At 29.9% G+C, this 26,373-nt stretch overlaps 1 protein-coding gene across 2 annotated transcripts in view; it reads left to right on the top strand.

Moving 5' to 3' along the window:
• CSMD3 (CUB and Sushi multiple domains 3) overlaps positions 1-26,373 on the top strand; it is a 1,575,929-nt gene that overhangs the window by 983,594 nt on the left and 565,962 nt on the right. For both annotated transcript variants that reach the window (XM_031954893.1, XM_031954946.1), the window contains 3 exons: positions 2,528-2,710; positions 4,996-5,322; positions 8,215-8,409. In XM_031954893.1, the coding sequence (XP_031810753.1) occupies positions 2,528-2,710; positions 4,996-5,322; positions 8,215-8,409 (705 nt within the window). The remainder of the gene's footprint in view (positions 1-2,527; positions 2,711-4,995; positions 5,323-8,214; positions 8,410-26,373) is intronic.

The raw sequence follows: 26,373 nt of genomic DNA, 5'->3' as shown, positions 1-26,373 counted from the left end.
AAACCAACTAAATCAAAGTGTTTAAGGTAAGACTAGGTATCAATGTTTCCTTACTAGGAAAAAAAAAACAAAACAAAACAAACAAAAATCTTCACTCCCAGCAGAATCCCAGAAACCTAAATATGTACAGTTCTACTACTTAGATTTTGACTTCTCCCTCCTATTACTGCTGGGAGGGAAAGATGACACTCATTCAGAGGGAATCTCAGCCTACTTGGGCTCTGAAAATCCTGGTGATCACTTGAAGTTCCTAGTATTTGTCTGGACTATTCCACAATCTTGATATTATTGGGCTTATTTCTTCCTTATTCTCACATTTTAGTCATAACTCTTTGTCACTGAGATTATTCATGCTCAAGATAACAGGATTCTATTAACAGACAAACAGCAGGGCCTGCTCAAAGCAAACTATCCCCATACTAATAAATATCTAGTCTATTTTCTTGTCTTTCTCTGTGAAATACTGTAAGATCAGAAAAATTCTGACAACCCCCCCCCTCCCCCAACCAAAGCCCAACTGGTCTTTCACCTCCTTACCTACAAAGCTTTATGAACAGACTGACTCAAGGCCTATATGTTACTTGTCTTGGCAATTTTAGATGAACTAGAATTGAAATCTCAAACAAGATCATCAATCAACTATGCCAATCATTCTGAACAACAAACTGAAACACCCTGAATAGAAACAATTAAAGTAACTACATTTCTTTCTGAATTACTGAACTTTTTGTCTTTTCTCTGCTAAACATAGCCTATGAATCCTTTCACTGGGAGGATTTAAATATACAATAGAAGGGGTTGCCATATTTTTAGGGCCTGGCAAGCACTATATGGCTAAATAGAATCTATGATGCTGAACGAACCCTTCCCAAAAAGGAGTTGGGCTACAGCCAAGAATAAGTTCCACTGGTGGGAACAGATCAAGCACCAGAACATTGCAAATGAGTGACTGAACTGAAAGAATTACAGGGGTCAGAAACAATACTCCAGGTTCTGATGCAGCAGAACCTTCAGCAGAACCTCCTTTTGGCTGGAGAACTCCTACAATCCTATTCTCAGCCCAATGTTGCCACCTCTGAAATTTGCCTACAGGCCTGCTGTGCTGCTTTTTAAGTTTCTTAAAACCCTAAAGGAATCTGACTGGACAATTCATGAAATAGTCATATCATTATTTAAAGATCCCTGGGATACTTTAAGTGTTCCCTGTCCATAAAAGGGTAATAGTGATAATGTAACTCATTGTCAAAGATCCTTTTAAATGCACTTGCTTATCCATCCATCTTGTCTTTGCCACTTTCTGTCTGTGCAAGAAGCACAGCTAAACCAGCAGGGTCCACCAGGTAATTACTTCAGTCACTCCTGTGCCAGTCTAACTTTGTCAAGAAGACAGAAACATCTATCCTCTCAATTCTGAGCACAGAAATGTAAAAAATGGGACCCCATAAACATATTTCATATATATTTCCATGGCAAATAGGTATCTAAAATAGTTTGAAAAAAATCCAATATATTAATTGAAAAATAGAAAGAACATGAAAACTGTATTGTCTTTGAGTAAAAACATTTTGATTGAAAGATATATAATTATTTCAAAAATTGTTTTTGTTTGTAAAAATTTTCCTAAAAAAAAAAAGTAGTTCAGGTTTTGAATCAGAATGAAAAATCACAACTTCAAAATTTAAATTCTTAGAAATCTACATATTTTGTCAGTCTTTTATTAATTCCTAAATCATCTTGGACCCATTAGAAAACTAATGAAACATGGTTTAATCAGTTTTAGAGACAAAAACAACTCCTTTCCCCTTCAACATATTTATATTCTCTTACAAATACATTATGTTTTAGTCCTATTTAGAATAACACTTAAAACACTATTTGTTAATAATGGAAATGCAGAAAATTATATAATCAAAATAGCAATATATTGACTATTAATATAGAACTTTGCAATTTATAAATCCTTTTGCATACCTTATCTCTTTTAACCCTCAAGAGAGCCCTAGGAGATGTAAGCATTACAAATATTGTTATTCCCATTTTACAGATGAGGAAACATATCCATAAAAGTTAAAAAGTCAAATGATTCACTCATAGCTACAAATGTTTTTTTAGCATTGTTGGCAGGTTTTGAATTCCTGTCTTCTTAATAATGCTCAAAGCTCTTTTTGGACAAGTATGCTAGGAAGAGGATTAGGAGAGATGAGATGTGGGGGAAAGGGAGGAGGAAGAGGAGGACAAAGAAGAATGATTCTAAATTTCTATCTTCTGGTTCTGGCTCTCTCATATCAGCCTTTTAGTTTTCTCATCTGCAAAAGAAACATTTTCTCTAAAGTTCTATAGATCTTGTTCCATGACTCTATGGTTAAAATTAGGATGAAAAGATCTAAGATTAGCCAAAAGATGGTTCCATTTTCTGTTTGTATCTATTTCTGGAACAAAGGGCAAACCCTGAAACCTGTATTATCAAACTAGGAACATGTGTATATCTCATTTTTAGTAAGGAAATACTTTATTTTTATTTCCACAGAAATTGAAAAAGAGAGCTGTGGAGATCCTGGAACACCACTATATGGAATTCGAGAAGGAGATGGATTTTCGAACAGAGATATTTTAAGATTTGAATGTCAGTTTGGATTTGAGCTTATTGGAGAGAAATCAATAATTTGTCAAGAAAATAACCAGTGGTCTGCAAACATACCAATCTGTATCTGTGAGTACAGTGTGTTTCATTTTCATATAACACTTCACAATATGCATGCCTAGAAATGTTCATAATTAAATACAATTATAAGAATTTGAGGGAGTGAAGAATAAACTAGTTCACTTATGATGCTATAATCCTATTAGAAAATATATTTCATTGTTACTTAAAATCTTATCTTCCCCTTCTAATTATTAAAATGATAATCTAATGTGATTAAATTATTAAAATAAATGTTATATCCATTACAAAGTATATTTTATAAATGTCTAGATTTTTCATATATACATTTATATGTTAATTTGTAGAAGATGATTTACATCATCAGGTTAGTAGAGACTGACTTGCAATCAAGGGTATTTAAATTATTTAAAGACCTTTTTCTTATGTATAATGCATTAACTTATTTTTGCTCTTAAATGCTTACTCACCCACAGTGGTATATTTTTCATTTAGCTGCCTCTTATTTATGTTGTGCATAATGAACTGCGCCAAGGTCCTAATATACAGTGTTTTTTAGTTAAAAGTATATTTCTCCAAATACATATGCTAAAACTATGGTGTAACTACACTAAAATTTTAATCCCCATTATCTATTGATCTATGACCATATTCAATGCAATTGTATCTTAATTACCAAGTAATAAAAATGCAAGACTATTACTGAGACATTAAGTATAAAGATAAGTATTATATATATATGTGTGTGTTTATAGCATGACTTAAATTCATAAAATAATAATATATAAGTTAGAAAAGATGAAGCCAATATAACAGTATGAATAGTTACATATCATAAGCCTTTTCTTATATTTTTATTTGTCTACATTCAATTTCCAAAATCACAGAGATCCAAGACTTCCAAGATACTTTATTTATATGAGAAAATTATGTTGTAGTTTCTTCTGGTCTAAAGACATTTTGGGATTTTAAAAAAATATTTTAATTTAGTATTGTTAATGTATTTCATTACATGCCCACAGGCCCAGCAATTCAATGTAGTTATCAATTCAATCAACTCTATTAAACCTGTTTCAGGAAACAACCAAAGAGAGAGGTCATAAAACTCTTACAATTCCTAGGGTATCAGAAGACTATTAGTAATTTCTATTTTCTTATACTAGACACATGTCGCCACAGTTATTGCAGTTATTGAATAGTGATAAGATAATAGGAAATTTGAGGAATGTATTAGTAGTAGTATTTTCTCAAATTATACACAAGCAATATTTTCTCCCACTTAACATTTTTCCCTTAAGCCTAAATAAGTCTGCTCATTGCTTTACTTAATTAAATTAGATTTTTTTTTTATTTAAGTGCTTATTAGATATCCTGAACAAGGTTGTCTCATGGTAAATTATTTATGATAAGGAAAAAATAATGAAGCCTTGGCTTCTCCCAAGCCAAGCCTTTGAGAACAACTTACAAATTTAATTCTGTTACTATATAGCTTCATAAATTGGGACAAGACTTTCTTAGAAACTAAAAACTAAATGAGACCAATGCTTCTACCTGTCTCCTATTACAATGGTACTGTTTGTCCATACAGATTTTATTTTTTCACTACAAGCCCACAACTACAACTTTGGGGAAAAACAAGTTTATAAGACCATTTGTTTGTTTCTTTGTGGGTTATTTTTGAGTTTGTTTTATTTTATTGGGTTTTTTGCCTTTTTTTGCTTTTCCAGGAGGCTAGGTAATCCTAAATTCTCTAAAGCTTTTCAAATAGTGCCTATTTTTCAAGCTCATCATATTCAATTTTTACTGCTCTCTTTAGGTTTTTATTTAATTTTTTTCACATTTAAAAATGTGCAGAAAATCTAATCTAATAAAGGCATTTTAATTACTATTTTTGATTCCAACTGTGTGGTGAAATCTCTATAGGGAAAAGCCCTATCCTGATTAAGATTCCCAACTCATAATCTCACAGAGTTGCCTGTGGCATTAAGAGTTTAAATGACTAATCCAAGGTTATATATATTGGGTTTGAGGCAAGATTTGAATCTAGGTCATCCTCAACTCCTTCTCAAAAAGAAAATAATTCCGTCTACATGAAGTGGCTTATTTTGTATTTCTTTATGTATTCCAGTTATACTTCTGTTATTTGGTTTAAGGGTCAATATGATTATATAATTTAAAAAGCTCAATATTTTTAACGTATAATCCAAATCCTTTGAATGTTGAATATGAATTGACTAAAGAAGCAACCATTTATAGTGATCTTGAAGACAGATTGAAAAAAATAACAAGGGAAGCTTTTGAAAATGCATATTACTCTAATTTTTTTTTCACAGTTCCTTGCCTTTCTAATTTTACTGCACCAATGGGGACAGTTCTTTCTCCTGATTACCCTGAAGGTTATGGAAATAATTTAAATTGTATTTGGACAATCATCTCAGATCCTGGAAGTCGGATACATCTTTCATTTAACGACTTTGACCTGGAATCTCAGTTTGACTTCCTTGCTGTTAAAGATGGTGATTCTCCAGACTCTCCAATCCTTGGAACATTCACTGGTGCTGAAGTTCCTTCTCATCTCACTAGTAATAGTCATATTCTGCGCTTGGAATTTCAAGCAGACCACTCAATGTCGGGCCGGGGTTTTAACATAACATATAACAGTAAGTCATTTTCAGTATTACATAGAATCATAGACCATTAAAGTGGGAAAGGATCCTATAAGTTTATCCCTTATTTACCAGATGAGGACACAGAGATCTAAAGAGTTGTCTAAGATGATAGTGATAACATTGATGAGACTTATTTGGTCTCTTGGTACTTAACCCAGTATTCCATCAATGTAATTTTTGTATTCAAGGCAAATACCACAAAAATATCTATAGTAAAGACAAATTCCTTTAGAGAAGAGCACAAACCTCTATAGGAGAAGAAATCTCAGATCTCACTGTATTGTAGGGAAATCAGATATGGTAGAACGGTTGAGGATGTTGCAAAGGAAGGAAAAAAAGTGAAGGTTCAGTAGAAAGAAGCTTATCTAGATTTCAAAGGAAAGGACTAATAGTCTTGCTAACTAGGAACTAAATTAATTTGTTTTCATCTATTTGTAAAAACTCTTTAAATTTTAATTTAAAATTAATTAAAATTTAATAATAATTAAAAATTACATTAAATTTTAATTAATTGAAGTTTAATTTGTTACAACTTAACTGTGTTCTTTCAACCACAGTTAGTTCTTACTTAAATTAATTCACATTACAAATTCATTTTTACACAAAGAATTCTTAAAATTATGAAAAACATTTTGAAACTATCTAATGTCAATTGATTCATTGAAATCCCTTGTGAATTCAGATTCTCTTGACTCTAAGAATTTATCCACTACACAATTGTTCCTCTCTTTCAAGAGAAATATACCTATTTAAAATTTTACAAGTTGTTTTTAATCTGATTTAGATGGCAAAAAATACCTTATTCTATAGAATATATTAACCCTGTAAATAGGATTATTTCTATATTGGATAATTCAATTTATTGTCCTTTTTGTAGATTTGATATTTTTAAGGCGGGGGGGGGGGGGAGAAACACATTCTTCCCCCTAATTCCTGTATTTCAAATGCAAATTGATATTTCCATTTTAGGAAAATAATGAAACAATAGAAAATTGTATAAAGTGAAATGGAAAGAATCCATGAATTTACTAATATACATAGATATTGATACTTCTGTTTCAATGGTTCTATCAAATCTTAAAATGTAGAATATGAAGGAACTTTTTTTCTTGAAATTACTTAACTTTGGTAACTCTTAGCGAGATAAGAAGATTTAATAATAGATTGTCATATGACAAAGAGATTAAAAGTCTCTTCATATTGCCCCATTTAAAATAAGAGATACTCGTTATTTGTTTGTTCTTCCAATATCCAGCTTAGAGAATTTCTAACAATATGCATTTGTAGTCTTTTCAAAGTTGCACTGGTGATGAATACTGTGAGTAATAAATTGTTCAAATGTAAATGCACCTCATTAAAGCAAAACCCATTGCATTTTGGGCTTAGGCAATATTCTTTATAAATATGTTGTCTTGCTCTGAGAAATTCACAATCTTTTTATCCTTATATACTCACAATTATTTCTTTAAATCTATTTAATTCTAATTTTGATGATAGTACTTCATTATTTATTTTTATTTTTCATGTTTATCATGTGTTTATTATTGTAATATAATTTAATTTTTTTCCATGTCATGCTTGGTACTAAGTAAATATATATTCAGTGCAAATATCAACAAGTGCATACTGCTAGAACAGTCAGTCAAATATTGCTTTGATTTATTTAATAAATTTAAGCTTAGTTTAAACCATTCTTCCAAAATAAAAGACTAATGAGCAGATTACTCTCCCATATACTATAATATATATATATATATATATATATATATGTATATATATACATATATCTATTTGTATGGCATATAGAAAATTGAACCTTGAGCAGTACTATATAGTCAGACTTCAAGCATTTTCTATACTCAGTTATCGTAAGAAATTATTCTTTTCACTGCGGTAATTTTAATAAGTATTTATAATTTTTATTAGACAAATATTGACTTGCATAACCACATATAAACGTGTGTGTAGATACATGCAAAATGTCCCAGACACTGTGCTAATAAACTCCCAAGGTAAAAAGAAAAGTATACACTGTCCTTGCCCTCAGAGATCTCACATTCTAATGGAAGAGAGAACATGTAAATACTTCAATATATACAAATTATAGAGACAATAAAGGAAAGATAATGTCAAAAGAAAGGTATTAGCATGATGTTGTGTTGTAGGGTTAAGCCACACTTGAACTGGGGATTCTGACTATTCTAAAGCAATGATATTCCTATGGGCCAAATATTGATTTAGTTTAAACATATGATATTATCTATGCTTTACTGCTTAATTTTTCTTAAGTATTCCTCATTTGCATTTTAATATGGTTCTGATGACATTTTGGAAGTGTTGGAGGCCATATGCCACCCACTGACAACCTTTGCTCTAAACAGTAGGGACTTGTAAATTGGAGTTGATAAACTTTTAATTTAATCATTTGATATCTATATTCTCTGATAATTAGTTTCCTTTGGAATCTTTTATTTTATGAATTTAAAAATATTACTCTGGGTAGTCTTTAGGAATAAGATTGCTTAAGGATTCATGACAAAAAACAAAACAAAAAAAAAAAAAAACTGTGTAAAAACTCCTGTAGCAATGAAAATGTAATCTCTACTCATTAGCTCCTGAAATATGTGATTACTTTAAAATTCAGTATTTCATAATGCTTTAATGGAATAGTCTTTTGAGTAGGAGGCTTGTATTTTTTCCCTACACATATGAATTATCTCATAAGAATTCAGTGAGAATCTTAAAATTAAAAAAAAAAAAAAGAAAAATAGAAATCAGGCAGACTAAAAACTTACAGAATTTATAGTGTACTCAAGCCTGGATTATCATCTATCTGTCTCTCATGTGTGATGTGACTTTTTTTTTTTCTGTTTTGTGCTAAAGCATTCGGACACAACGAATGTCCTGATCCTGGAATACCAATAAATGCACGCCGATTTGGAGATAATTTTCAATTAGGAAGTTCAATATCAGTTATTTGTGAAGAAGGATTTATTAAAACACAAGGAACAGAAACAATTACTTGCATACTTATGGATGGCAAAGTAATGTGGAGTGGGCCAATTCCTAGATGTGGAGGTAAGTTCCTATGTGTGTGTGTATATATATATATATATATTTTTTTTTTTTTAATCAAAATAAGTATTTATTTCAAAAGTATGAAATTTGTTATTTTTCTGAAATGATTTTGCATTAAAGTGAAGTTTTTTAAAATCTACTTGTTCACACTCTATGCAAATATTCATCCATAAAACTATATTTAAAGGGACCACAATATTATCCATTATAGATTTTTATCTATTATATGAAGTACATTTTTGAATTTCTCTTTTATTATTTTAATAAAAAATTGTATATATTTATAAAGTATGTCTGTGTACTTACAGATAGATAATTTGAGTGTACTTAAATGCTAGATATTATACATCATATGTGTGTTATATAATACATTTGTGTTATATATTCATATAAATTGATATATATATATGTATTCAAATACTCAATTGGAATTATAATCTCAGTGATTCAATAGTTGCCTCTAATGATCATAATCTTTCTATAACTGACAGTACTCTATACCTTATCCATGTTCTCCCCAAAGCATAGCACAGCTATTCTACCCAACAAGAAATTCCTTTCTCATGGCATCATAAATGTACCCATGGAGCATTCTTATCTATGTGTCATCCTTTACATAACTTCTTTCAAATACCTAGAGAATTTCCAGATACATTATCTAATTTCTATCATTATTCATATGCCTTATAACAGGAACTGTTATTAAGAGTACCCCATGCTCACCATTTCCATTTTCACACTTACCCTCTGGGAAGGACAAATACCAAGGAAGTTGACAAGCATTTTTAAATGCTTAAAAAAATAAATGATTGTAAAAATTGTACTGACAAAGTAGAAGAATTTCTTTGCAACAATTGAAATAATTAATAATTTTGCCTGTATTGACCATTTATTTCAAACAAATATTTCTTCATTTATATAATGACTCAATTATTCTCATTGTAATTGGTGGCATATTGGCAGATACAATCAATCAATCTGCTGATCTTTTATGAAAATTAGCTCTTTTATATACACAGTCCACACATGAATAATATTTACATATATCCTACTATATTTTTCCATCATTAAATCAATTTGATAAATAACAGCTTGTCCCACATAAAGCTGGATTGATGTTCCTTTAATTTCTAATCCATTAAGTATTTTGCAAAGGTAAAAGGAGAAAATAACTCAGACCCCAGTTGTTGTTATCATTATCTTTGTTATTGCTGTTATTTTTTCTGAAATGGAAATACTGTAATCTTGGACCAGATATAATATTTTACTATAATAATTTAATAATTACTCTAATTTCACTTTTATATAACATTTTGATGTTATTAAGCAAACATTTATTGAATGCTTATTATGTTATAATATTACTAGATATTATTTACTGTTATTATATGTTATATTTTATATGTTTTATATTTTATATTATATATTATATATTATTTTATTATATTATATATTATATATATAGTGAGATATATATGCTATATATGCTATATATAGATATATAGATATATATATATATAGATAGATAAATATAGATATAGAAGTGATGATAGACAAAAAGAGAATCCTTGCACTTAAAGATCTCAAATTATAATTAGGAAAAAATATCAATAACTGTGTAAATATAAGATATATGTGATATAAATGGAAAATTAACATCAGAGTAAATGCCCTTGCTGGGGGTAGAAGAATGAGATACAGGAAAATATCTGCAAGAGAACTTGAGCTTATTCTTAAAGGAAACAAAGAAACTTAGGAGGTAAATATTGTATTTTATTAAAAAAAAGTCTTTCCATGTCTTTTCAATAGGATGGATGTGATTTCCATGGCTTTCTTATGATATAATTTGTTCTATTGACTCTTTCCCTAATATTAAATCACTTTTACTTTCCTAATATAAATATTAATTGATAATTATGAAAATCAAATGTATATTTCTATTAAAGAAGGGAAAAAAGAAAGTTAGGAAGTTGATCCAAAGGAAAAAACATTGCAGTGATATGTGCAAAGAAATATTCAGAGAAGTAACATTCATATAAAGAAAAACAAATTAGTAAGTTTAGTGAAATCATAGAGTAGGTATTATGGTTCAGTCATTTCAGTCACATCTGACTCTTTGTGACCCCATTTGGGGTTTTCTTGGCAAAAATACTGAAGTGGTATGTCATTTTCTTCTCGAGGCCATTTTGCAGATGAGGAAACTGAGGCAAACAGGGCTAAGTGACTTGTCAAACTAATAGAGTTACAAACTATATAAGGCCAGATTTGAAATCAGATCTTCTTGACTCCAGACCTGTCACTCAATCCATTGTACCACCTACCTGCCCATTGAGTAGGTAGAAGGGAATAATGTATGAGAAGACCAGAAAAATGGGAAGAGATCAGATTGTGAATAACATTAAATGACATGCAGATATTTTTTACATTTGATCCTGGAATTAACAAGGAACCATTGTAATTTAATTAGTGGGGAGTGGGAGGGTAGGGAGATTGACATGGTCAAGCTGACACTTAAAAAAAAAAAGTTACTTTAGCAACTGAGAAAAGAATGGGTTGGAATCCAGAAAGACTTAAGTAAAGAGTATCAATTATAAGACTATCATAGAGATTAACAGATAATAGAGTCTGAAATAGGATGGTGGTTATGTGATTGAAGAAAATAAACTAATATGACAAATGTAAAGTAGAAATGGCAATATTTGAAACAAGATTATTGAGAAATGTAGAGTCAGTGGACAGGAGAAGTCAAGATAGTACTGAATTTACAAGGTAGGTGATTGGAAGGTAGTTAACTTGGTCAAAATGGGAAAGTTGTAAAGAGTAAAGATTTGGAGAATAATTTCTATTTTGGACACATTGAATGTGTATTGCCTATAGAACATGCAATGGGATTACAAAGTCACCCTAAACAGTCTCTCTAGATTCTAACTTTGTACTCTTTACTCTTAAAGCAATTAAGAGGTTGTATCAATAATTACAATATAAATTATATTCATTACTTTGAAATTTCACAGCAAACCAATACAGACCATACTTTTGCCAATGTTCTTTCTGGTTACAAATCTTATCTCTATTGCTGAGAATGAAAATAAAAGTGAATGGGTGGTATAAATAAGTCTTTCCAGAAACTCTCTGCTATTTAGGCCAGGTTACCCTTTCTAAATGATGATTTATTTGCTCTCTTGTTTCTTTATGGAAAACCAGAGCAGGGTATATAATGTGAAATCCTTAATGAGCCATCTCTGAAAGGAAGCAAGACTGTTGCTGAATACCAGATGAACATTTCCCCTGAAGATAAGGGATTTCCTCTTGAATCTTAATTAGATTGGAAGAATGCGAAACCATTATAATTCACAAAAATTAAATGATCTTTAGAGAGCATTCCTTTTTACTAAAAGTTGATTTGTGTTAAGAAACAATCAGATAAGAATGTCAAAATTTATTATTTATACTCTGAGAGAAACATTTTGTTTGTGTATTATATTTATTTAACTATTAGAAAATGGATTAATTTGTTACTTTAATCAAGTAGTCATATAACATTTTAAGTTCCCTGAGCAATTTTCCAATAGGGATATTCTTGTTTGCCTTCTAATCGAAAGGGTGCTGCTGTTTAATCCTATTGCTTTACCTGCTGAAAAAGTTGACTTCTTCAGCTTCTCTCTTTATTTGCCTAAATATATACCTGACCCATATATCAAGATTTTCTCTGATCTCTAAGTAAATCTATGCTAACATTATGAAGATTGTTTATTCTATACAAGATTTTTGTGACAATGAAGTAAAAATAAAACTTATTTTTGACTAATAATTCCCTGAAAAAATTCCAGATTCTACACTTATATTCTGCTTAGGCCACATGTCTGGGTATTTAAATATTTAACTCACAAGGTTTCTTTGATATAAGTGAATGTTGAAAAAATGTTGGGAAATATTAGAACCACCTTATGAACATCCAAGTTCCTCTCTCAAAAGTCATATAATTATTTCTAAGTAACTCTAAATCATCTTCAGCAAATCAACTCAATAAGCTTTTCTTAAAGAGAATACTATATGCCAGCCATTATGCTAAATGTTGAGGATACAAAAAAATTCAAAAGGCAGTAGTACCTATTCTCAAGTTGTAACACATTTTTTGGATTATAATCTAATTTCACATACTCCCAGAAATGGGAAAACATACTCAATAATTCAAAAAATACACGAGTTTATGAACTAATGTACTTTGAAGCAAATGGTACTGAAAAATTCCTTTATAATAGATATGTCAACTCATAACATATCATCCCAGGTTCCAAACCTCCAGAATAGAAAAGGGCAAAAATGTGACAACATACCAAAATTTATAAGATTCAACCAAAGTGCTATTTAGGGGAAAATTTAAATCTCTAACTGCTTACATCAATAAAATAGAGAAAGAGCAGACCAGTGAGTGAGGTAGGCAACTAAAAAGTAAAAACAAAACAAAAAAATGAACCCAAGAAAATGAACATATTTAAAATCCCATTAAACATCAAATTGAAAATCCTAAAAAAATCAAAGGAGAGATTAATAAAATTGAAAACAAGAAACCCACTGAACTAGTAAATAAAACTAGATGTTAGTTTTATGAAAAAAAAATTATAGTAATAAAGTAGATAAATATTTGGTAATTTTTAAAAATGTTAAATTTGGTAATTTTTTTAAATGAAAGAAGAAAACCAAGTTATCAGTATGAAAATGAAAGAAGCAAATTAATGACCCATGAAGAAGAATTAAAACAATGATTAGGAGCTATTTTGCCCAATTATATGCCAATAAATTTATAGTCTAAGCGAAATGCATGAATGGCTACAAAATATAAATTGCCCAATTTAACAGAAGAAGAAATTTAACTGATCATATGATAGGAAAAAATGAGCAAGCTATAAATGAACTTTCTATGAAAAAAAACCCCATGGTCATATGAAGTCATGAACAAATTCAACCAAATATTTTAAGAACAATTAGTCTTGATAATATATAAAATATCTGAAAAATAGGCAAAACAGGCAGATTGAATTACTTTTATGACATAAATGTGGTGTTGATACTTAAACCAAGAAGAGCCAAAATAGAGAAAAAAGAAGTTACAGATTAATTTTGCTAAAGACAATGCAAAAAATAAAATAAAATACTAGCAATCAGATTATGTCAATATATCACCAGGATCATACACTTCACCAGATGGGATTTGTGTCAGGAATACAGAGCTGGCTCAATATTAAAAAAGCTATAAGCACAATTGACCAAATCAATAACAAAACAAACAGAAATTATATGATTATCTCAATAGATGAAGACAAAGATTTTGACAAAATATAATACTCATTCCTATTCAAAATGCTAGAGAGTAAAGAGATAAATTGTGCTTTCCTTAAAATGATAAGTAGCAACTATCTAAATGTAGTAGCAAGAATTATCTGTGATGGATATTAGCTGGAAGCCTTCCCAGGTAAGATAAGTGATGAAACAAAGATGCCCATTATTATGACTATTATTTAATATTGTACTGGAAATGCTGGCTATGGCAATAAGAGAAGAAAAAAGAAACTGAAGGAATTAGAAGGCAGTGAGGAAAGAAAACTATTACTCTTTGCAGATGATAAGATGTTTATACTTAGAAAATCTTACAGAATCAACCAAAATAGTTGAAATGATTAATAAACTTAGCATAGTTGCAGGATACAAATTAAATCCATATAAACATCATCCTTTCCATGTATTAGCTTCAGCAAGAGATAGAAAGAAAAAAATATCTAAAATACTGTGGACAATGTAAAGTACTTGAAAGCCTACTTATCTAGAAAAACACAGGTATTATATGAACACAATTATAAAACATTTTTACATACATAAAGTCAGTTCTAAATAACTTAAAAAATAATTGTTCATGCATAGATGAGCCAAGATAATTAAAATGACAATTCTATAGATTATTTATTCAGTGCAATGGTAACCAAACTCCCATAAGATAATTTTATACAGCTAGAAAAAAAAAAACACAACAAATTTATCTGGAAGAACAAAAGGTCATGAATATCAAGGAAACAAATAAAGAAAAAAAGGTAAAGGAAGGTAGTCTTTCTGTATCAGATCCCAAATTGCATTACAAAGTGTGGTAATTATCAAAATAGCCTGGTATTGCCTAAGAAATGGAATGGTGGATCATTGGAATAGATTAGGGACACAACACGTTTTAGTAAATAACTATATTAATATCATATATGATAATCCCAAAGTTTTAAATTGGGGGGGGACCTCATTATTTGACAAAATTTATTGGGAAAACTGAAAAACAGTATCATAGAAATTAGATTAGATCAACATCTCACACATGACACCAAGATAAGATCAGAATATGTACAAGATATATATATATATATATATATATATATATATATATATATATATATATATATATAGTAATGCCATAAACAAATTAGGAGAGCAGAGAGTAGTTTACTTGTCAGTTCTGTGAATAAGGGAAGAATTTAGGATGAAGAAAGATAGAGCATTAAAATGTAAAATAGTAAATTTTGATTAGATAAAATTAAGAAAAAAAACATGCAATATAATTGACATTAGAGGGAAAATAGAAAACTGGGAAAATATTTTTGCAACAAGTGTCTTTGACAAAGGACATGTACATGTGTGTATATGTATACACACATATACATACATACAGAGAACTAAGTTAATTATGAACAGTTTTCAGGCAAAAAAAAAAATCAAAGCTATCTATAGTTATATGAAACAATTCTCTGAATTTCCATTGATAAGAGAAATGTAAATTAAAACAGCTCTGAAGAAATGCAAATTAAGATAACTCTGAGATACCACTATACACTTGTCAGACTGGCTAGAATGACAGGGAAAGATAATGTGGAATGTTGGAGGGGATGTGGAAAAACAGGGACACTAATATATTGATGGTGGAATTGTGAATACATCCAACCATTCTGGAGAGCAATTTGGAATTATGCTCAAAAAGTTATCAAATTGTGCATAACCTTTGATCCAGCAGTGTTACTACTGGGCTTATATCCCAAAGAGATCATAAAGAAGGGAAAGGGACCTGTATATGCACGAATGTTTGTGGCAGCCCTCTTTGTAGTGGCCAGAAATTGGAAACTGAGTTGGAGAATGGCTGAATAAATTGTGGTATATGAATATTATGGCATATTATTGTTCTGTAAGAAATGACCAACAGGATGATTTCAGAAAAGCCTGGAGAGACTTACACAAACTGATGCTGAGTGAAATGAGGAGGGGCAAGATTATATACTTCAACAACAATACTATATGATGACCAATTCTGATGGACCTGGCCATCCTCAGCAATGAGATGAACCAAATCAGTTCCAATGGAGCAGTAATGAACTGAACCAGCTATGCCCAGTGAAAGAATTCTAGGAGATGACTAAAAATCATTACATTGAATTCCCAATCCCTATATTTTTGCCCACCTGCATTTTGGATTTCCTTCACAGGCTAATTGTACAATATTTCAGAGTCCGATTCTTTTTGTACAGCAAAATAACGGATTGGTCATGTATACTTATTGTGTATCTAATTTATATTTTAATATACTTAACATCTAATAGTCGTCCTGCCATGTGGGGGAAGGGTGGGGGAAGGAGGGGAAAAATTGGAACAAGAGGTTTGGCAATTGTCAATGCTGTAAAGTTACCCATACATATAACCTGTGAATAAAAGGTTATTAAAAAAATTAACTCTGAAGTATTACCTCACATCTTTCAGATTAGCTAAAGGAAAATCATAAATGTTAGAGGGGATGTGGAAAAACTATTACATTAGTTTATTGTTAAGAGAGTTGTGTACTGCTCCAACCATTCTGGAGAGCAATTTAAAACTGTTCTTTCTGGCGACTATTAATGGGAAATACATGTGATGCCCACCAATTGGGAAATTGCTGAAGAAGTTGTGGTATATGGTTTTTATGTTTTATAATAAATTATAACCAAGATGATTTCAAAAACAAATAAAAACCTTTGAAACATTTACATGAACTGATGCAAAGTAAAGTGAGAAGAATCAGGACACCATTGTGCATGATAATATTGTATAAGGAAGAATTATAAATGAATAACTATAGTCAGCATACAGTAATGCAAGACAATCCCAAAGGACTCATGATGAAACATGCTACATACCTTCAGAGAAAGAATTGAGTTATCTGAATACAGAAAGAAACATATTGCATTTATCTCCTCCTCTTCTCCCTTCCTCTCTCCCTTCCTTCCTTCCTTCCTTGCTTCCTTGCTTGCTTCCTTTCTTCCTTTCCATTCCTCTCCTTTTCTTTCTGTCTCTCTGTCTTCATGTACAAAATGACAAATATGGACATATTTTACATGGATTGCACATGTTTAACATATATCTCTTGCCTTTTCAGGGAGGGGTGAGGAAGGAATATAGTTTGAAACTCAAAACTTTCAAAAAATGTTAAAAATTGTTTTAACATAATTGAGAAAAATAAAATATTATTTAAAATGCAATGGAAAATGTTTAACAAAGTATAAGATAGATAATGTTAATTTGTGATTTTCTGAGTCAAAATGTGATCCAATGTGCATTTGATTTTGACAACACTTATTTATATGACAACATTAATAATATAACAATGATTTTGTAATTTTTTATAAAATTGTGAAGAAGGAAATGAACTGAATCAGAAGAATAATGTATGTAACAATAATATTGTAACATGTTTGAAAATTATAAAAACTATGAGCAATACAATGATCATTTCTGATTTCAATATTTCATGATAATATGTAGTATTTATGATAGATATAGATTTAGAGTCCAGAGTGAGGCACATCTTTTTGTGTAAACTTGAGGATTTTGGGGGAGGTTGACTTTTTTCTTTTCTTTATTCCATTAAATATGGGGTAAAGAGAAAGAGAGAAATGATTTTTGTTTATTAAAAAAAAAAAGATGATGATACAGATTTGAGATGTGGCATGGAATATGGACTGCATTATTATTTTTACTTAATCATTTTGCTTAAACATAATATCTCACAGATAGGGAGTAAAATATAAATGTTTGTAATACAAACAAAACATCAATATTTCTCATATAAATTTGATCTGATAGAAACATTCTGATTCTTCTAATTATGTTTGATCGTTTCAAACAGAGAAATAGACATTAATACAATACTCCTATATTTGAGTTTTAGAATTTATTTTTCTCATGCTTTTTAATAACAAGATCATTAATGTATCTAATAAGGCTAATGATTTGACTCTTTGCATTGAAATATAAAAATGAAACTTTTATACTACCCTACTACTTTTATAACAAATGTGATAGAAAATCATTTATTGCTAAGGGAGATAATGGTGACTAAGACAAAATATAGAATTTCAGAGTTGGAAGGAACCACACTGGCCTTCTAGTTCAACCAATATCTAAAGCTCCTTTGAGAGCAGGTAGTCTTTTACTTCTTTTTGTATCCCTAGTACTTAGCATAGTGCTCTGCATCTAGAAAGTGCTTAACAGATGTTTACAAGTAGAATTAACTCTGCAAAATATTGACAAATCATCATCCTATTGTTAATGGATAAGCTGTTAGGAAGTTCCCTGTCACATGTAGCCTAATTTTGTCTCCCTGATGTTGTTGTCCATCTACTACATATTTGTCTGGATATTTGAATTTGGTTATGACATGATAAGCAATACTTTGAAATGAATGTCTGAATGCTTATAATGAAACTCCTTATTGTGAGCCGAATATAATCAATCTGATCTTCCAATAATCTCATATTGCCATTAAGAAGGACAAGGTAGAGAGATTTTTTCCAAATTTTCAATATTTGAATAATTGTCAACTTTGATAATAAAATTACTGAGATCATGGACCCTCATTAATAATCAGGATTAGAATGCTATTTAATGATTACCACATCAAACTCTTAGCAATGCAGGATTCATCTTTCTAAACTAATCATCAAGTTTCTACTTATACATATCTAATGTGGAGAGTTTATTGCTTCTTGAGGCAATCAATTCCAAACTGAAATGCATCTGAATTTTTTGAAGATTATATAAAATCAAAATCTGTTTCTCTGAGATGAATACAGATCATTTAGAGTTTTGTACCTGAACACGATAATGTAACACATTTTCTACCTTGAAATCGCTTTAACTATCAATTGATACTAAGTTTGCAAGTCCTCTCTTTTCCAAACATTCCCTGTAGTCTGAGGTTTTTGGCATGATTTCATGTCCTCTCATTATCCTGGTCATTACTTGGTTGGTATGAAACAACTTCTTAATTTTCTTCCTAAAGTGTAGAAAATAGATCTGAACACTCTATTCCAGATATGATCTGACCAAGGCAGAGCACAGTGTGATGTTAACTCCTCCTCAATCTGGGTAATAACTTTCTTAATGTAGTTGGATGTCATAGTAAGATTTTTCTCACTCTCATTGTTTATTCATGCTGAGCTTTCTGTAACTGAAACTTATAACTATATTTACATTAACTGTTGGAAAGCAGTACCTTCCTTGTCACTACTTCCACAACTGTGATTGTTGTTGTTTCATCTTATGCATTTTTAAAAATTTTATTTGTCCCTATGGAATTTCATGTATCTAGATTCTTTCCAATAACTTAAAAGAAGCACCATAGTAGACTGGAAAGTTAATTGCATGTGGAGGTAGAAGAGACCAAAGTTCATATTCTGCATCTTAAATTGTGTCCATTGCCAATTTGCTTAAATTCTTTCAGTATTAATTTCATAATCTTTAAAATTAAAAAAGAAATCTAGTTTAGAGGATCGTTGTGAGGATTTAAAGAATAAATGGCAACTGCATTTTAATTTTTCCTGTTATAGGGAATTCATCAATGAGAAAATCCTTCTATAACTATAGTTTGACATCTTCTTAGACAGTTGATTATAAGGTTACATATTTTTCCTAAGTTGCATATTCAGTAAAACCCAGGTTTAATTATTTTTAATTTATGGAATAAAATAAGAATTTCATTAACATAATACAATAAAATAGGTGATTGTACATGAATCTTCAAATATACTATACACAACTTGCTATTCCTTTCAAATATAAAACAAAATTTTCATGTAAATTTTTTTGTTCCCTCTTCTTCCTAACTTAGAGAGGCTACTGTTAGACACAAGTATATGCATGTAAAACTAATCTATACATACATTTATTCCTTTATAGTTAGTTTGGGTATTTATGATAGCCAAATTACCTTATTCACTCAGTAGTTCTTGAAACGATATTGCTGTTACTATGTACAAGGTTTTCTTGGTTGTGCTAATTTCACCCTTTATTATTTTGTTCAAGTCTTTCCATGTTTTTCTAAGATCTCTGAACTCTTCATTTCTTCCAGCACAATAGTATTCCATTAAAATCATATACCACAACTTGTTCAAATTAAACTTGAAAGGTATGTATTGCTGCAATTTTTAGTTTTATTTGCCACCGCAAAGAGAGCATCAATAAACATTTTAAAACATACAGTTTATTTTTATTTTCCCTTAGTCATCTTTGAAAACAGACCCAGTAGTAGTATTGCTGGGAGAAAGGGTTTAGGTTGTTTAATAATAATAAATTGGGCATAATTTTAGATTGCTCTTCAATAAGGTTGGATCATTTCACAATTTCACCAACAATGAATTAGTGTCTCAATTTTTACACCTCCTTTCCAACCTTTGTTGTTTTCTCCTTCAATCATTTTAAGCAATATGGTAGATATAAAGTAATATCTCAAGGTTGTTTTAATTAGCATTTCTCTAATCAGTAATGATTAATATTTTTTTTAAAATATGACTGTAAATGGTTTTTATTTCTTCATTGGAAAATTGCCATTTGTATCATTTGACAATTTGTCAATTGAGGAATGACTCAATTTCACATAGTTTTACAAAGTTATTTTTATATATTTGATTTGAGATTTTATCTGACAAATTTTTTATTAAAAACTTTCCCCCAGTTTTCTGGTTTCCTTTTGATTTTGGCTACATTTTCTATTTGTTCAAAACCTTCTAAATTTAATGCAATTGAAATTATTTATATTTAACTTTGCTTTCTATCTTTTATTTATTTAAAAATTCTTCACTTATCAATAAATATGATAAATGATATGTTCCATAATTTTCTAATTTTCTTGTAATAGCTTTTTATATTTAGATCTTATATCCATTTTGATCTTATTTTGGTAAATGGTATAATATATTGGTTTATGCCCCATTTCAGGGATACTGCTTTCCAGTCTTCCCAACAATTTTTAGCAAATAATGATTTTTTATTCCAAAATATTGTCTTTACAATTGTCAAAAGGTTGTTATGTTTATTTACTGCTGTACATTGTATATCTTGTCTCTCTATTTTTTTTTTTTATTTCTTAGCCTGTACCAGATCATTTTGACAATTATTGCCTTATAATATAATTTAAGATCTGGTACTATTAAATCCCCTTCCTATTATATATATATATGTGTGTGTGTGTGTGTGTGTGTGTGTGTGTGTGTGAAATTTCATTATTTCCTTTGATATTCTTGACCTTTTGTTCCTCAAAGTGAATTTTGTTATTTTTTTCTAATTTAGTAAAATATTTTTTGGTATTTTAATTGAGATGGCATTGAATAGACAAATTATATTAAATAAAATTTTGCTTTTTATTATATTAACCCCACCTACTCACAAACACAATTTCTCCAATTATTTAAATTTGATTTTTAATATATTTTTTCATAAATTTGTTTATATCATTCCTGGGTTGTACAAGTCTTTCCACTCTTGGCAGATGTATTCTGAGTATTTTACACTGTCTAGTTTCATTTTAAGTAAAATAACTTAACTTAGGTAACTATCTTTTCTTGCAGAGTTTTATTTGTGATATATAAGAATGCTGATGATTTATGTGAATTTACTTTATATCCTACTGTTTTGTGAAATTATTGTTTCAATTAACTTTTTAATTGAGTTTTGGGGATTTTCTAATCTTATTACTATATCACCTGCAAAAAAAAAGAAATAGTATTATTTCCTTGTTACCTTAATATTCTGATTCTTTCTTATACTTTTTTTTCTTATTGTTATTGCTAAGATTTCCAATAAAATATTGAATCATATTTCTGACAGTACACATTCCTCTTTTATACCTGATCTTACTAGGAAGGCTTCTATTTCATCCTCATTACAAATACTTCTTGCTTATGGTTTTTGATAAATGGTTTTAATCAATTTAAGAAAATTACTTATACCAATACTTTTAAATGTTTTTCATAGAAATGAGTATTGAACTTTATGAAAAGGTTTTTTCTGCATATGTCAATATAATCATTTGATTATTTTTTTTTACTTTTATTATTTCTGTAATCAATTATGTTAAAAGTTTGTTAAACCAAACTTGTATTCCTGATATAAATTCCACTTGGTCATAATTTATAATCTTTGAAATATATTATTGAAAACTTTTAGCTATATTTTATTCAAGATTTTTTTCTTAGCTCTTACTTTTCTGATTTAGGTATCAACATTATACTTGTTTCATGAAAGCAGTTTGGTAGGATCCCTTTTTTAACCTATTGTTAAAGATAATTTATTTAAAATTAAAATTAGTTAATATTTAAATGTGTGATAGAATGCACTTGTGAATCTATTTGATTGTGGTGCTTTTCTTTTAGGAAGCTTATTTTTGGCCTGTTCAATTTCCTTTTCTAAAATGGGACATTTAGATGTTCCATTTCCTCTTTTTCTAACCCAGACTGTTTATATTTTTGTAAATATTCTTCCATTTAATTTAATTTGTTAACCATATTGGCGTACCATTGAGGAAAATAATTCCTTATAATTACTTTAATTTCATCTTCATTAATGTTATATTCACCTTTTCATTTTTGATACTAGTGACTGATTTTCTTTTCTCTTTTAAATGAAATTTTCCAATTGTTTATTTTATTTGTTCATAAAACCAACTCCTAATTCTATTTATTCAATGCTTTATTTTTACCCTAAATTTTAAGCTCATCTTTAATTTTAGTTTTAATTGGGGATTTTAAATTGGTTCCTTTTTGAATTTATTTTGTTGCATATTATCTTTATTTGTCTAATCTTTTTCTGTTGTAATTGATGTGAGCATTTAGAGATATAAACTTTCCTATGATCACTGCTTTTTCTGTATCCCATAGGTTTTGGTATACTGTTTCATTATCATTCTCTTTAATGAAATTATTGTTTCTGTGATTTGTTCTTTCTCCCACTCATTGTTCAATATTAGGTTGTTTAATCTCCTTATTATTTATTGTCATTAACTATATTATTATTATTAAATATATTGTCTTGAATTAGGACTGAGAAGTATATTTTAAATTTTTTTCTGTTTTTATTATATTTTTAGGTACTAATATGAGATTACTTTTTATAAAGGTATCATGAACCACTGAGAAAAAAATAAGATTTATTCCTTTGTAGTTACATTCAGTTTTCTCTAAATATCTATCAGATTTACATTTTATAAAATTCTATTGACTTTCTTAACTTTTTTCTAATTCATTTTTTGTTCTTGTTAGATTTATCTAGTTTTGAGAGGGGAAGATTAGAATCCCTTACTATTTATTTTTTTTAAGTCTTTTCATTCTGTTTAAACAAATGGTCTCAGGGATAGGGGGCCCAGAGGAAGAGGATGGAGGGAGAAGGAGGCCCCAGACCCACAACCCTCTAAACCCATCCTTTTTCCCTTTATATATTTGTATCTATGTGCAGGGACAGGCATTAGAGCAGCTTCCTTAGTGGAGGAAAGGCTACCTCACATCCTTGTCCCCAAAAGGTTCTGATTCCTCTGTCCATTAGGGTAGACCCTCACAAAAGGGTGGCCCTATCTGCTCCCACAGTTTTAGCATCCAATGCAGGGCATCCAGTGGGAAGGCTTGAGAGCAGGTACACATGGAGTCAAGCTTCTGGTAGAGGTTGATACACTAAGTACAAAGCACACCAACTTCAATGGTAGGACTTGATTGGGAACTGACACCAGAAAAGGACCTTTCAGTAGTTCCCCCAGTTCCCACTGAGAAGAACACAGTGAATGAGGTTATTACCTAAGCTCCCAGAGCAGGTGTTCATTACTAGTTTAGTCATACTAAGAGAGTAGGTCTTATGTTTTAAATTTGTTCTATCATGTATAGCTGTATATTATACACAATTATATTTCTATTATGTCTTGTTTTGTATGATAAGATGTTAATACATCTCTTAATTTTTTGTTGGCTTAATATTTCTGAAGCCACCAGAGCTTATATTGTCTTTACATGATCAGTACTAGATGTCTTCAGTTTGGGAAGAGCATATAGATGTTTATCATCATTATTCATTCCTTGGAGAGAGGAAACAATACTTTCTCAGAGAGTTAAATTCTACTCTCTATGGAAAGATTGTTTAACTATTACATACATAATTAGATTGCTACATGATTCCTTATTTCATACTCTAAGGCATATTATCTTATCCTTTATCCTTGTGATATTTATATTATTTTCTGCCACAATTGATTGAGTTTTTTTTCTCTTGAAACACTTCTATTCTTTCAAGGAAAACTTTATTTTCTATGAATTCCTTCATCAGTTTAACCTCTTTAGTAGACAAGCCAACTTGGATTTTGTATATATGTATTTATTTCTTGACTCTGGAAAAAAAAAGAACAACATTTTGTGTAAATCAGTGAAATAATCATTGTGGTAGACAGATGACTCAGTGGAGAGTATGTTGGAGTCAACAAGTTCTGAATTTTAATCCTGGATCAAACATTTGAGACACCAACTTGTTTACTTATCTTCTATCAGACTCAGTTTTTTCACTATAAAAATACTATTTAACTTCACCCCCTGTCAAGGTATTATTAAAATCATAAAATATAACGTGTAAAATTCTTTGGAAATTTTTCTGTATAAATCATCATCATCATCATCATCATTATCTTTATCCTTGTCTTCCTGCCTGTCGAAATATAAAATTTTTTTGTTCCTAATTGATATTGCTAACTCCCAAAGAAATCTTCCTTTTAGCTGAATGTATTCTATGTGCTTGGACTGGCTTCTATTATTTAGAACTCCAAAGAGAGGTATTTCACTCAAATATTTTACCCCCATGTTCTTGTTTTCTTCCTTTTATTAATGTAGGGGATAATATTCTGCCAGGTACATTGGATTTGAGAGTAGTTGATTTCTGCCAGTGCAATATATATATATATATAGACAATTCGTACTTCTACTTTTCTCAAAACTGATTAGATAATTAGATACAATATACCATTTACTTTTTTAATGTGTCACAATCTTTAGGGGGAAAGGTTTCCCAAAACAATGTTAGCCAGTAAGAAATTAGGATTTCTTGTAAACTTTCTATATTTCTCTTCCAGATTTATTTGATAAGCATAAAGAGGCCTTTTAAGTTTTGATAATTGTGGTGAATATTATGCACTCAACTTTATTTTGAAATAGATAATAACCCTTCAGGAAGTGTAATGATGAATGAGCATAAGTAGGCATAGTAAAAAACAAATCCTCATGAAAATTATTTGAAGGCATTTAGAAAGGGAAAGTTTGTTATATGAAAGTTCTATCTTACGTGAATTTTCATGTTCTAGGACACAAGTTATAGGAAAAAGTTTCCCTCAAGTGGATATTTTGTGCAAAATCACAAAATATAGTAGTTGACAGGCACTGTATTGTCTCACAAGCATGAAGGATATAAAAAAGCAGAGATCACAGAACATGAGCTATTTGAGCAATAGGTATTAAAGAACAGAATAGGAAGAGAATATGGTATATTTGAAAGAAATACGTGATTTGGAGTCGAAACTCAGATTTTGATGCTAGTGCTGCTAATTAGAGACGTGATCTTCAAATTTACAGAGCAGTAGACTTAGATTTATAAAGATCAAGATTTAAATCTTATCTTGATACTTTATAACTTCATGATAGTGAACAGGTCATAAAAGCCTCTCTATTCCTTAATTCCCTTGTTTTTAGTGAAATTAAGATAGCAATAGTGTTAACCTCAAAGAATTATTGTGAGGGTCAAATAAGAAAACTTATGCAAAGTGCTTTGAAAATCTCTAAGGCTATATAGATGTGAACTACCATGACACTGAGAAAGTCCCTTAATATTTTTGATACTTATTTTCCTTATTTATAAAATGAATAGATGAGAATCAGTGAACTCTAAGGTCCCCAAATCTATTTAATTTAAAGGAAAAGAACATTTCTTCAATACTTTTAAGTATCAAGATGAATATTCTGTGCACTCAGCTGTGCACAACTCTTTCAATCCATTAGTAAATTGGCTTTGACAATTGTGCGTAGAAAAGTTAATTATCCTGGTTTAACACATTGAAGCAAATTTGCTTAGGTAGCTCCTCCCACAATAAATAGCCAGCCAGTGATTGGCTCAATTCTTAAAGCTGCTTAAGCTTGTTAAGCAGAGTTTATGGGCATAATCATCTACAATCTTGGTGAGACAAGTAAGTGATAATGATAATAACCATAAATATTAAACTTCATTTTATACGTTTCTGATTGATGAAACATAGTTAGCCCCTATTAAATGTTCATTGTTTTAATGTATAATAGAATGTACAAGAATGAATCATATGCAATACAGTATGGGAAGAGAAAGGATACTGAGGCTAGAGAAGGAATTGTAGTTCAGAAAATTGAGATGACAGAAATGCATATTTCACTGTTACTTTGCTACCAGAGCTAGCATTACACTAGTGCTACATACTACATGACACTAGTAAAGTACACAGGTGCATATCTATCGTGATTAAAAGAAAAAATTAAAAAAAGATGTGAATTTCTCTGAATCCAGCCAAATTTTCTTCTTCCATTCCTTATCTGAAATTTGTTCTTTAAAGATGAACCCTTTTTGCTTAAGCTACTGATCTCT

The sequence above is a fragment of the Sarcophilus harrisii genome, chromosome 1, assembly GCF_902635505.1.
Source record: "Sarcophilus harrisii chromosome 1, mSarHar1.11, whole genome shotgun sequence".
Classification (NCBI taxonomy): Eukaryota; Metazoa; Chordata; class Mammalia; order Dasyuromorphia; family Dasyuridae; genus Sarcophilus; species Sarcophilus harrisii.
Note: the sequence above shows the minus strand (reverse complement) of the source record. Positions and strands in the feature narration are given on the sequence as shown.